Source organism: Oncorhynchus nerka, linkage group LG28, assembly GCF_034236695.1.
Source record: "Oncorhynchus nerka isolate Pitt River linkage group LG28, Oner_Uvic_2.0, whole genome shotgun sequence".
NCBI lineage: Eukaryota > Metazoa > Chordata > Actinopteri > Salmoniformes > Salmonidae > Oncorhynchus > Oncorhynchus nerka.
Genome location: NC_088423.1, coordinates 9,167,200 through 9,180,929, shown reverse-complemented (window position 1 = coordinate 9,180,929; position 13,730 = coordinate 9,167,200). Strand labels below are relative to the sequence as shown.

Below are 13,730 nucleotides of genomic sequence, written 5' to 3'. Positions count from 1 at the left end.
CGTGTGTGAAAACCCATGAGAAAAAGGGAAATTGTACCCTCCCTACTGTGATTTTATTGGTTCCTGACATCACAGAGGCTACCTTTGCTAAAAGTTTAAGCAGACTAATTGGCTGAAGACATTACATTCTTCCTCTCTGATGTTTTGGAGAAGTTTGATACAACAACCGCAATGTGGAGTAGACAGAGGTGCTGAAGTTACCATTGCCTCGTCTTTTTGACCTGGCATTACACATGGACATTTAATTTAAACAATAAACAAACATAACCTACGTGTCATCTTTTAGTCGTGGCTAGGCTACTTATAATGCTGTTTTGTTAATAAAGGATTAGTTTTTGCGGGACTGCCAGCCTATATAAACAAAATTTGACATTTAGAATTGCACTGCATATTAGACAGTTTTTGTTTTATGTTGACATAGACTTACACTATTATTTATTATAGAGTACAGCTCGAGCTCTGGGACATATGTGAGGGTTATTTTGGTGTGATGCGGATGCGAGGTCTAATCCTCTGCTGGATGCGGAGCGAGCTCAGGTAGCCTAAGAGCTGTCCTCTCTATTTCTTAATGGCAAGACCCAAGAATGTCTGCTTAGCATGGCTGTGGCTCCTGAACCGGCGACCCAAAGACCGTTATGGCTTTTAGAACAGTCTATTCGGACCCCCTGTCCCGAAGCATTTTTAAAAAATTCGTGGTTATGCTGTGTTCTCTCCTCACCTCCATGTACCTCCTCCACTGCCTCGCGGACCGCTGTAGCAGCATGCCCACCCCGGTGAAAGCCTCCAGCCAAGTCGTGGGCTTTTTCGCATCGGAACTACAAGACTTGATGTCGCTGAGGAGGAAAAGACTGTTAAAGAAATGGACCACGGAGTCCAAGGTGCGCTTGAGCTACGAGAGCGCTGACGACAATAAACGGATCTCTAAGGACTCACGGTTCGACGATACTGATAAGAGACAGGTTTTGTACGAACCGGGACCTCAGGTGGACAGCGATAGCGAGAACCGGGAATTGTCGCGTGATATCCAGCTTTCATTGGATGACATCGTTTCTTCGAAGAGATTGTCACACCGGTTTACAGTGAAGACTGGAAGTACCGGTAAACTCAGTCCACTTGGAGAGGGGAGAAAGGAGCTGCCCCAGGCGCTGATCATCGGGGTGAAGAAAGGAGGGACGCGCGCGCTACTCGAGTTCCTCCGCGTGCATCCAGACATCAGAGCTGTGGGAGCCGAGCCGCACTTCTTCGACCGCAACTACGAGAACGGACTGGAGTGGTACAGGTAAATGTAAAGAAAAAAAACGTTAAATATAGGTGAAATAATTATACGTTTTATTGTTATTATTATTATTATGAGTAGTATTATTACTATTAGTAGTAATATTATAATATTATGTGCAGCCTATGCCTTTATATATACTTTTCCCAAACTAACTGCTGAGTTAAATAGTGTTTGCTGAAAAGTTTTCAAAGTTGTGCTGTTAAATGCAACGCCAGTGCCTCTCGCTGGCAACACTTGTTCACCATTGGGATAATACAAATGGCCCCGGTTTTATAGCATGCTTCTTTGCTATTACTTCATTGCATTTTCTATTTGGACAACCTGGTGCTCTATAGTTCTACTTTATTCAGCTGTTCAACCAGTGTCAAAGTTGTGGGAAAGCTCTAATCACACCAAAATATATCTTATAATTCACTACGGATTCATTCGGTATTTTCTGTAGCCTAAAATGAACACTGCATAGTTATGACCTATAAACTAACGAGATGGTTGTCCTACCCAATTATATATTGTTTACATATTCATTTGTAACAGTAGTTTACATGCCTAAGTAGCCAATCTAAGCAATAAGTAAATATTTTATTAATTTATCAAAACTTATCTTGGTGAAATTCGTTAAACGAATCTACTGGCTAGGCTTAATGGCAGAGCTCTGCTATGATATCACCTTGTAAAATGTATCGAAATATATGACTATTAACATAAATTAGGACACTTTCCATATGAAATAAAGTATAAACATCCAATGTAAAAAATTGACCTAATTGCTGTCTTGTAAAGAATTTAAAAAATATTTTTATTTTTTTTTTTTTTTAAATACAATAGAACAACTGTTTTTCATAGGCCTATTCAACATCACCAACAGTTGAATTGGGAGCTAAAAGTAAACATTTTCAATTTCAAGGATTATATGGAAAAGGCCCAGATTTAAGTAACAAGTAAAGTACCGCTTCCAAAGTGAGTAGCACTTTATTAACGTGCTGATGGAGTAGGGTCAATGTCTGACCTGAAATAAATATTCTGAACAAACTCTAGATACACATAATACACACAGACACTTGCTTCCCCTCAACCCCCTCTCTTCTTTGAGAGTTACCGTATTTTATCTCACTTTTCTCTCTCTGTGTTAAATTGATTTGTGATTGATTCTTATCAGTAGCTTCATGTTCATGTGTGTGTGTGTGTGTGTGTGTGTGTTCTCTCTCCAGGGGAGAGTGTCTCTCCCCTCTCACTGTGTCTGTGTGTAACGAGGCATTGCCGACACTGCAGCTCTGTTAGTAAGAAGGATTAGGGTTGTAAGAAGGATTAGGGTTATAATGAAGGGTTACCTGAGTGTCTCCAGAGTTATAATTCACCTTTTGATTGAGTTAACACCAAGCAGCTCACTTTAAAAGCCTGGAGAATCTTCTGCTCTCACCCGGGCCCCTCCCTCTAACTCCTCCAAACTCCCCTTCCAGCCTCAGCCCCCTCTCACCTACCCTCTCCCCACACACAGATACATCCCTCTTTGTGCCTCTCTGAGAGTGAATATTCTATATTTTGGCCATCACTCTTTCTTTCTTTTAAAGAAGAGCTACAAAAACGTGACTGACTAGTCAACCTGAGGGAGTGGATCTGCTGTGCGGAGGAACACTCCTGTTAACTCTGTTTCAGGGAGTCTGAGAGAGAGACCCTTTATTAAGGGTGTTTGTGTGTGGATGCTTTTGATAGGAAGTACCAAAAAGCTCTGGAAATGTTTTCCTTCTCTTTTTTTGTCTTTTGAACTGCTGAATGGAATGGGGAAAAAACAGATCACAGATTATATAACAGACACCAATTCGATGAATGTGTGCAAATGAATAAGAAATAAGGAAACAAACGGACCCTGCGCTATTCATTCATCCTACTTGTCAAGCCACTGTTAATTCATTCCACTTGTCAAGACACTGTTAGTTCATTCTACTTGTCAAGACACGGTTAATTCCTCCTACTTGTCAAGACACTGTTAGTTCATTCTACTTGTCAAGACACGGTTAATTCCTCCTACTTGTCAAGACACTGTTAATTCATTCCACTTGTCAAGACACGGTTAATTCCCTCTACTTGTCAAGACACTGTTAATTCCTCCTACTTGTCAAGACACTGTTATGCTGCAATCTCCCTGTCGGGATAAGTGTCATCAACAACCGCTGAATAGCATAGCGCTACATTCAATAAATATTACTACAAAAATGTATATTCATGAAATCACAAGTGCAATATAGGAAAACACAGTTTGGCCTTTTGTTAATCCACCTGTCGTGTCAGATTTTGAAATGATGCTTTACAGCGAAAGCAATCCAAGCGTTTGTGTAAGTTTATCGATCGTACAACAAAACATTAAGTACACTTAGCATCAGGAAGCTTGGTCACGAAAATCAGAAAAGCAATCAAATTAATCGTTAACCTTTGATGATCTTCGGATGTTTTCACTCACGAGTCTCCCAGTTACACAACAAATTTTTATTTTGTTCCATAAAGATTATTTTTAGATCCAAAATACCTCCGTTTGTTTGTCGCGTTATGTTCAGAAATCTACAGGAAAGAGAGGTCACAACAACGTAGACGAAAATTCCAAATAGTTTCCATAATGTCCACAGAAACATGTTAAACGTTTTTTATAATCAATCCTCAGGTTGTTTTTAAAATATATAATCGATAATATATCAACCGCAAATGTCTTTCACAGTAGGAGAGGGAAAAACAATAGCTGTCCAAATTCTGTTGCGCGAGCAAAACTCATGTGACCACTTGACGCGATGTTATCGTTCTGGCTCATTTTTCAAAATAAAAGCCTGAAACTATGTCTGAAGACTGTTGACACCTCGAGGAAGCGATAGGAAAAGGAATCTGGTACATATCCCTTTAAATCCAGCAAAGGGAGGATATGGAACATGGAGTTTTCAAAATAGAAGCCACTTCCTGTTTTGTTTTCCCTCAGGGTTTTGCCTGCAATATCAGTGCTGTTATACTCACAGACAATATTTTGACAGTTTTGGAAACTTTATAGTGTTTTCTATCCAATACTAATAATTATATGCATATATTAGCAACTGAGAATGAGGAGCTGGCCGTTTACAATGGGCACCTTTTCATCCAAGCTACTCAATACTGCCCCTGCAGCCATAAAAAGGTAATTCATGCTACTTGTCAAGACACTGTTAATCAGAGGTGTGGACTCTAGTCACATGACTTGGACTCGAATCAGATTCGAGTCACAAATATGATGACTTGCAACTCGACTTTGATTTGAACACCAATGACTCGTGACTTAACTTGGACTTGAGCCTTTTGACTCGAACTGACTTGATACCCTCCCCAAGCCCAAATATACTGTATGAAAATGATGCTATTAAAAAAGTGTACAGTGCATCAACTCTTTATTTAATGGTTTACAGTTTGAATCGGACAGCAGCCAATCAAATTGGGCCAGCTGAGAAAAAGTTGTGCGTGGAAGTGCAGAGGAATGTCTGCGAGTGAACTCAAATGGAGCCCTTGGAAAGATGATACCCCAAATTATTATTTGCGGATATAAAGACTACACTGAAAAAGATATAAAGACTACATCACTGTGAATAATCAGGCTGTTGTGGAGGCAAAAGGGAGTCCTACCCAGTACTAGATAGGTGTACCTAATAAAGTGTACAGTAATGTCAAATCTGAAAACATGTTCTGGAAAAGCGGTACATGGGACCATAGAATCAGTGTCTGATAAAGAATGATGATGAAATATTACATCCATAGATAATGTAGTCCAATTGGTTCATGTTCCACAGTAATTGGTGTCAATGGATCTTGTTATCCTGAAACTTTCATGATTTTATTAACGTGGAATATTGTTTGTTAGTTTCCATAAAACTATGCATTAAGAGTAATGCAACAGTTACTTATCATTTTGAGCAGTTGTATCAGTTGATAGTCAGATCATTGTAATGAAATGAATAGACAGTCATCTCAGATGTAATGTGTGAATTGCATTTTGAAATGGTAATACTTTGATGTTAAGTTGTGTCATTTTGAACAAGTGATTTTAGTTCAATGAACAAATGATTTTAGCTTTATGTGTATTGTATCCAAGCAATTGGGAATAGTGTTAGAGTTTTGAAAAAATAGCATTTTGATCATTGGTTGTGAGTTTTGTGTTTGGAGATTTGAAAAAATGACATCAAGGTTCCAAAATTAGTGCTAAAGTGATTGTAAAAAACGAATTCATTCTACTTTTCAAGGCACTGTTAAATAATTATACTTGTTAAGGCACTGTTAATTCATTCTACTTGCCAATACTTTTAATTCAATCTACTTGTATTGACACTGTTAAGTCACACTACTCGTCAAGACACTCTTAATAATCCTACATCGTTTGTGTATTGTTTCACAATTCTAGACCATCTTTCCACAACTGTTTTCGTTAGAGAAAGATGGTCTCGGTGGTAGTGGGAACAAGGCCATGGTTTTCTATAGATATTCACTCTGGCCAATTTTGCTGGATTTATGTGATTATTTTCATTACTGTGTGTGTGTGTGTGTGCGTGTGTGTGTGTGTGTGTGTGCGTGTGTACGTGTGTGTGTGTGTGTGTGTGACGTGGTGACAACAACAACTAGCCGTCTGTGTTCATCCTGCTTCCCCAGTGGAAACATAGACAGACATATTGAAGCCCCCAAGTCCACAAGTAACGTTGTCATTGTTTGTGTAGGAGTTCCCAAGATATATTGTCATTATTTGCATCATATTTAATAGAAAATACATAGTATACTCCACCCCATAGTATACTCCATCCTATACAATGGCATACTACATCCCATAGTATAATCCATCCCATAGTATGCTCCATTCCATAGTTTACTCTATCACATATTATACTCTATCCCATAGTATACTCCATCTCATACATAGTATACTCCATCTCATACTTAGTATACTCAATCCCATACATAGTATACTACATCCCATAATATACTCCATCACATGGTATACTCTATCCCATAGTATAATCCATCTTAAACATAGCAGACTTCATCCATACTTAGTATACTACATCAAATAGATAGAGTATACTATGGGTCGGAGTATACTATCCGATAGTATACTCTATGACATAGTATATTCCATTCCATAGTATACTCCATCTCATGCTTAGTATACTCAATCCCACACAAAGTATACTATATCCCATAGTATAATACGTCCCATACATAGTATACTCCATCACATAGTTAGTATACTCAATCCAATACATAGTATACTCCATCTTACGTGTAGTTAACACCATCCCATAAATTGTATACTCCATCCCATAGTATTGTCTTTCCCATAGTATACTCCATTCCATAGTATACTCTATCCCATAGAGCATACTATGGAATGTAAGATACTATCTCATATTATACGATATCCAATAGTTTACTCCATCCCATGCAAAGTATACTATATCTCATAAATAGTATACTATATCTCATCATCATGGTATACTCTATAAAATAGTATACTCTATCCCATAGTATACTCCATCCAATACTTAGTATACTCCATCACATACATAGTAAACTATATCCAATAATATACTCCATAACATAGTATACTCTATCCCATAATATACTCCATCACATAGTACACTCTATCAAAAAAGTATACTCCATCCCATAGTATACTACATTTACATTTACATTTAAGTCATTTAGCAGACGCTCTTATCCAGAGCGACTTACAAATTGGTGCATTCACCTTATGACATCCAGTGGAACAGTAGTGCATCTAAATCTTTTAAGGGGGGGGTGAGAGGGATTACTTTATCCTATCCTAGGTATTCCTTAAAGAGGTGGGGTTTCAGGTGTCTCCGGAAGGTGGTGATTGACTCCGCTGTCCTGGCGTCGTGAGGGAGTTTGTTCCACCATTGGGGGGCCAGAGCAGCGAACAGTTTTGACTGGGCTGAGCGGGAACTGTACTTCCTCAGTGGAAGGGAGGCGAGCAGGCCAGAGGTGGATGAACGCAGTGCCCTTGTTTGGGTGTAGGGCCTGATCAGAGCCTGGAGGTACTGAGGTGCCGTTCCCCTCACAGCTCCGTAGGCAAGCACCATGGTCTTGTAGCGGATGCGAGCTTCAACTGGAAGCCAGTGGAGAGAGCGGAGGAGCGGGGTGACGTGAGAGAACTTGGGAAGGTTGAACACCAGACGGGCTGCGGCGTTCTGGATGAGTTGTAGGGGTTTAATGGCACAGGCAGGGAGCCCAGCCAACAGCGAATTGCAGTAATCCAGACGGGAGATGACAAGTGCCTGGATTAGGACCTGCGCCGCTTCCTGTGTGAGGCAGGGTCGTACTCTGCGGATGTTGTAGAGCATGAACCTACAGGAACGGGCCACCGCCTTGATGTTAGTTGAGAACGACAGGGTGTTGTCCAGGATCACGCCAAGGTTCTTAGCGCTCTGGGAGGAGGACACAATGGAGTTGTCAACCGTGATGGCGAGATCATGGAACGGGCAGTCCTTCCCCGGGAGGAAGAGCAGCTCCGTCTTGCCGAGGTTCAGCTTGAGGTGGTGATCCGTCATCCATACTCTATCCCATACTATAATCTACCACATAATATACTCTATCCCATAGTATACTCCATCAGACAGTATACTCTATCACATACTGTACTCCATCACATAGTTTACTCTTTCCCATAGTATACTCTATCACATTGTATACTCTATCCCATATTTCATCCATCCTATGGTATAATCTATCCCATAGTATACTCTATCCCATATTATACTCCATCAAAGGTATCCTCTATTCCGTAGTATACTCCATCACATGGTATACTGTATCAAATAGTATACTCTATCCTATAGTATACTCCATCACACATTATGCTCTATCCCATTGTGTACTCCATCACATAGTATACTCTATCAAATAGTATTCTCTATCCAATAGATAATCCATCAAATAGTATACTCCTACTATCCCACACTCAGTATACACCATCCCATACAGTGTATGCTACATTACTTAGTACACTCTATCCCATAGTATACTACATCCCATACATAGTATACGCCATCCCATGCATAGTATACTCCATCCCATAGTACACTCCATCCCATGGTATACTCCATCAAATGGTATACTCCATCACATAATAAACTACAATGTATGGGATGGAGTATACCATGGGGTAGAGTATACTATTTAGGTTTTGGAGTATACTATGTATATGATGTAGTGTACTATTTACGGTATGTAGTATACTATTTGTGGGATGGAATATACTATGTGTGTGATGGAGTATAGTATGTATGGGAAGGAGTATACAACGTATGTGATGGAGTATACTTAGGGATGGAGTTATACGATGTACGGGATAGAGTATACCAATTGTTTTCTCCATCCCGTACAAAGTATACTCCATCCAATACTTAATATACGCCCTCCCAGATATAGTATACTCCATCACATACATATTATTCTCCATCCCATTGTACACTTCATCCATACATGGTATACTCCATCCCATAATATACTATATTTAGTACAAAGTTTACTCTGGCCCTTACTTAATATACTCCATCACATACATAGTATGTTCCATCCCATAGTATACTCCATCACATTCATAGAATTCTCGAACTCAAACATAGTATACTCCATCCCATTGTATACTCCATCCCATTGTATACTCCATCCCATATTATACTCCATCTCATATATAGTATACGTCATCCTATAGTACACTACATCTCATATAAAGTATACGTCATCGCACAGTATACTCCATCTCATATATAGTATATGTCATCCCATAGTATACTCCATCTCATATATAGTATACGTCATCCCATAGTATACTCCATCTCATATATAGTACACGTCATCCCATAATATATTCCATCCTATACAGTCTACTACATCCCATAGTATGCTTATAGTATGTATGGGATTAAGTATACGCAGTATGGGATGGAGTATACTATGTATGGCATGTAGTATACTATGTGTATTATGTAGTATACTATGTATAGGATGTAGTATACTATTTATGTTCATGGAGTATGCTAAGTATGGGATGGAGTATGCTGTGTATGGGATGGAGTGTACCATGGGATGGAGTTGACTATGTATGAGATGGAGTATACTACCTATGGGAAGGAGTATACTATGTATATGATTTAGTTGTCAGGGATTTCCTCCTCCTTCTTCTGAAGAGGAGAGGCGAAAAGGATCAGAGGACCAATATGCGGCGTGGTAAGTGTCCATGGTTCTTTTTAATACGTAAAGGTACACATGAACAACTGACTACAAAAACAAGAAATGTGAAAAACCCCAAACAGTCCTATCTGGTGCAAACACAGAGACAGGAATAATCACCCACAAACAAACAGTGCAACCCAGGCTACCTAAGTATGATTCTCAATCAGAGACAACTAATGACACCTGCCTCTGAGAACCATACTAGGCCGAAACATAGAAATCCCAAATCATAGAAAATCAAACATAGACTGCCCACCCAACTCACGCCCTGACCATATGAAATAAATACAAAACAAAGGAAATAAAGGTCAGAACGTGACATTAGTATACTATTTACGGGATGTAGTATACTATTTATGGTATGGAATATACCATGTATGTGATGGAGTATAGTATGTGTGGGAAGGAGTATACAATGTATGGGATGGAGTTTACTTCGTGAGGGTGTTTACTATTTATGGTATATAGTATACTTTGTATTGGTTGAAGTATTCAAAGGGATGGAGTAAAATATACATGAGCTGGCGTATACTATGTACTATACTATAGGATTGGAGTATACTATGTATTGGAATGATTATACAGTAGTATACTCCATCCTATAAATAGTATACTCCATCCCGTACATAGTATTCTCCATCCAATACTTAATATACTCCATCCCATATATAGCGTGCTCCATCACATACATATTATAGTTCATCCCATAGTGTTCTCCATTCCATATATAGTATACTCCATCCCATAGTACACTTCATCCCATACATTGTATTTTCCAATATGCTCCATTTAATACATTGTATACTTCAGAGCTTACTTAGTTTACTCCATTCCATATGTAGTATTCTCCATCCCATAGCATACTCCATCACATACATAGTATACTCCTACTCATAGATATTATACTCCATCCCATAGTTTACTTCATCCCATAGTTTATTCGATCCCACAGTATTCTACATCCAATAGTTTACTTCATCCCATAGAATAATCCATCCCATTCTATACTCCATCCCAGTTATAGTATACTCCATCCCATACGACACTTCATCCCATACATCATTTTCTCCATCCCATAGTATACTCCATCACATACATAGTATACTCCATCACATATATAGTTTACTCCATCACATACACGGTATACTCCAACTCAAATTTAGTGTACTCCATCCCATAGTACACGTCATCCCATACATTGTATACTCCATCCCGTAGTATACTATATTTAATACATAGTATACTCCAGCCCTTACTCAGTATACTCCATCCCATATGTAGTATGCTCCATTCCATAGAGTACTCCATCACATACATAGTATACTCCAACTCAAACATAGTGTTCTCCATCCCATAGTTTACCCCATCCCATAGTTTACTCCATCCCACAATATTCTACATCCAATAGTTTACTTCATCCCACAGAATACTCCATCCCATTGTAAACTCCATCCCATATATAGTATTCTCCATCCCATAGTATACTCCATCCCATAGTATACTCCATCTGATAGTATACTCCATCACATACATAGTATACTCCATGTGATAGTATACTCCATCACATACATAGTATACTCCATCTGATAGCATACTCCGTCACATACATAGTATGCTGCAACTTAAACTTAGTGTACTCTGTCCTATAGTTTATTCTCCATTCAATATTATACTCCATCCCATAGTATGCTCTATCCCATGAATAGTTTACTCCATCCCGTATTGCACTCCATCCCATACATAAACTCAACAAAAAAAGAAATGTCCCTTTTTCAGGATCCTGTCTTTCAAAGATAACTCGTAAAAATCCAAATAACTTCACAGATCTTCATTATAAAGGGTTTAAACACTGTTTCCCATGCTTGTTCAATGAACCATAAACAATTAATCAACATGCACCTGTGGAACGGTGGTCGTTAAGACACAAACAGCTTACACACAGTAGGCAATTAAGGTCACAGTTATGTAAACTTAGAACACTAAAGAGGCCTTTCTTCTGACTGAAAAACACCAAAAGAAAGATGCCCAGGATCCCTGCTCATCTGCGTGAACGTGTCTTAGGCATGCTGCAAGAAGGCATGAGGACTGCAGATGTGGCCAGGACAATAAATTGCAATGTCCGTACTGTGAGACGCCTAAGACAGCGCTACAGGGAGACAGGACGGACAGCTGACCGTCCTCACAGTGGCAGACCACGTGTAACAACACCTGCACAGGATCGGTACATCCGAACATCACACCTGCGGAACAGGTACAGGATGGCAACAACAACTGCCCGAGTTACGCCAGGAACGCACAATCCCTCCATCAGTGCTCAGACTGTCCACAATAGGCTGAGAGAGGCTGGACTGAGGGCTTGTATGCCTGTTGTAAGGCAGGTCCTCACCCGACCTCACAGGCAACAACTTCGCCTATGGGCACAAACCACCGTCGCTGGACCAGACAGGACTTTGCAAAAAGTGCTCTTCACTGACGAGTCGTGGTTTTGTCTTACCAGATGTGATGGTTGGATTCACGTTTATCGTCGAAGGAATGAGCGCTACACCGAGGCCTGTACTCTCGAGCGGGATCGATTTGGAGGTGGAGGGTCCGTCATGGTCTGGGGCGGTGTCACAGCATCATCGGACTGAGCTTGTTGTCATTGCAGGCAATCTCAACGCTGTGCATTACAGGGAAGACATCCTCCTCCCTCATGTGGTACCCTTCCTGCAGGCTCATCGTTTCTTTTTTTGAGATTAGTATACTCCATCCAATAGTGTACTCCATCCCATGGTATTCTCCATCCCACCCATCCCATACATAGTATACTCCATCCCATAATATACATCCCATAGTATACTCCATCCCATACATAGCATACTACATCCCATAGTATACTTCCAGAAACCCATGTTTTTGTCTTTCCACATTTTACTAGTATTATTTTGGATCCAGTTGTTTGGATGAAATGTTTTTTGTACCAAAAACAAGAAATTGATTTTCTGTAGTGCTACTCTCTGTTCTTCTGGCTGGCCCTGTCTCTGTAGTTGCCTGTGGTGAGAGGCCATCAGATGTGGAGGGAGACGGAGCGAGTATCAAAGTATGTAATGCTGGTTTGTACTCTAAATCCCAGGCATACATTACAAGATCCAGATGTAAATATGTACTGCTGGTTTGTACTCTAAATCCCAGGCATACATTACAAGATCCAGATGTAAATATGTACTGCTGGTTTGTACTCCAAATCCCAGGCATACATTACAAGATCCAGATGTAAATATGTAATGCTGGTTTGTACTCCAAATCCCAGGCATACATTACAAGATCCAGATGTAAATATGTAATGCTGGTTTGTACTCCAAATCCCAGGCATACATTACAAGATCCAGATGTAAGTATGTAATGCTGGTTTGTACTCCAAATCCCAGGCATACATTACAAGATCCAGATGTAAATATGTGGAATATTACTTTGTCTCCTCCCATGTCTGAATTTTTTAAACATTAATTTTCATAACTCTTTTGTAATTATCATACTTTCCTACATCAGTCTAGTCGTCAAGCCAAATAGCTTGACTGATGCTGTTCCATGTATGAAAAGTTGCACCAAGAAAATACATTCACTCAGTCGTCAGAGCTGTTGGTGAAAAGTGGTTTAAATTCCCAGCATTTTCTTTGAGCTCCACTTCCAAGTTGTTCATATTTTGTCAAGGTTAGGTGTCAATTAAGTCAGTGGCAGAGTTGAGAGTGTAGCCTTGTTTGTTGCTGTCAGACATCTCACTCATCATTGGGCCTGTGAAGAGGTCTGGAGGATCTGTGGAAAGGAAATGCTGGCAGCTTATTGGTGGGGGGGGAGGAGAAGCATCTCAGCAGTTATCTCTATTACTGTGGATGCCTTGAGTGGTGGGAGGAATTTCTATAGATTTCGATTATAGCAAAGTATATACAGGCCCACAGAAACAATGCATTTATGACTTTGCAATTGTCCATATTCCATAAATGAATTAGTTAGCCTTTATTGTGGTAGTCTGAAACAGACTGTAAGGTTCAGTAATAGCAGGTCTAACCTTGTGCTTTGGCACAAATCATGATAAAGCAGGAAGGCAGTTATCTCTGTACTCAAGTAGTGTCTTGACTACTTGACATGTCCTCTAGAAATTAGACATGGTGTGCACCCCCCCACCCCCCTCCTCCAGTGGCTCTGTACCTGGCTGACTGAGAGTCCC

The 13,730-nt window shown here is 39.9% G+C and overlaps 1 protein-coding gene across 1 annotated transcript in view; it reads left to right on the top strand.

Annotated features, from left to right (window-relative positions):
* Positions 1-528: 528 nt before the first annotated feature.
* Positions 529-13,730, top strand: part of LOC115119888 (heparan sulfate glucosamine 3-O-sulfotransferase 3A1-like) — a 69,594-nt gene continuing 56,392 nt past the window's right edge. The window contains exon 1 of the mRNA XM_029648774.2: positions 529-1,279. Within this exon, the coding sequence (XP_029504634.2) occupies positions 636-1,279 (644 nt within the window). The 5' untranslated portion in view covers positions 529-635. The remainder of the gene's footprint in view (positions 1,280-13,730) is intronic.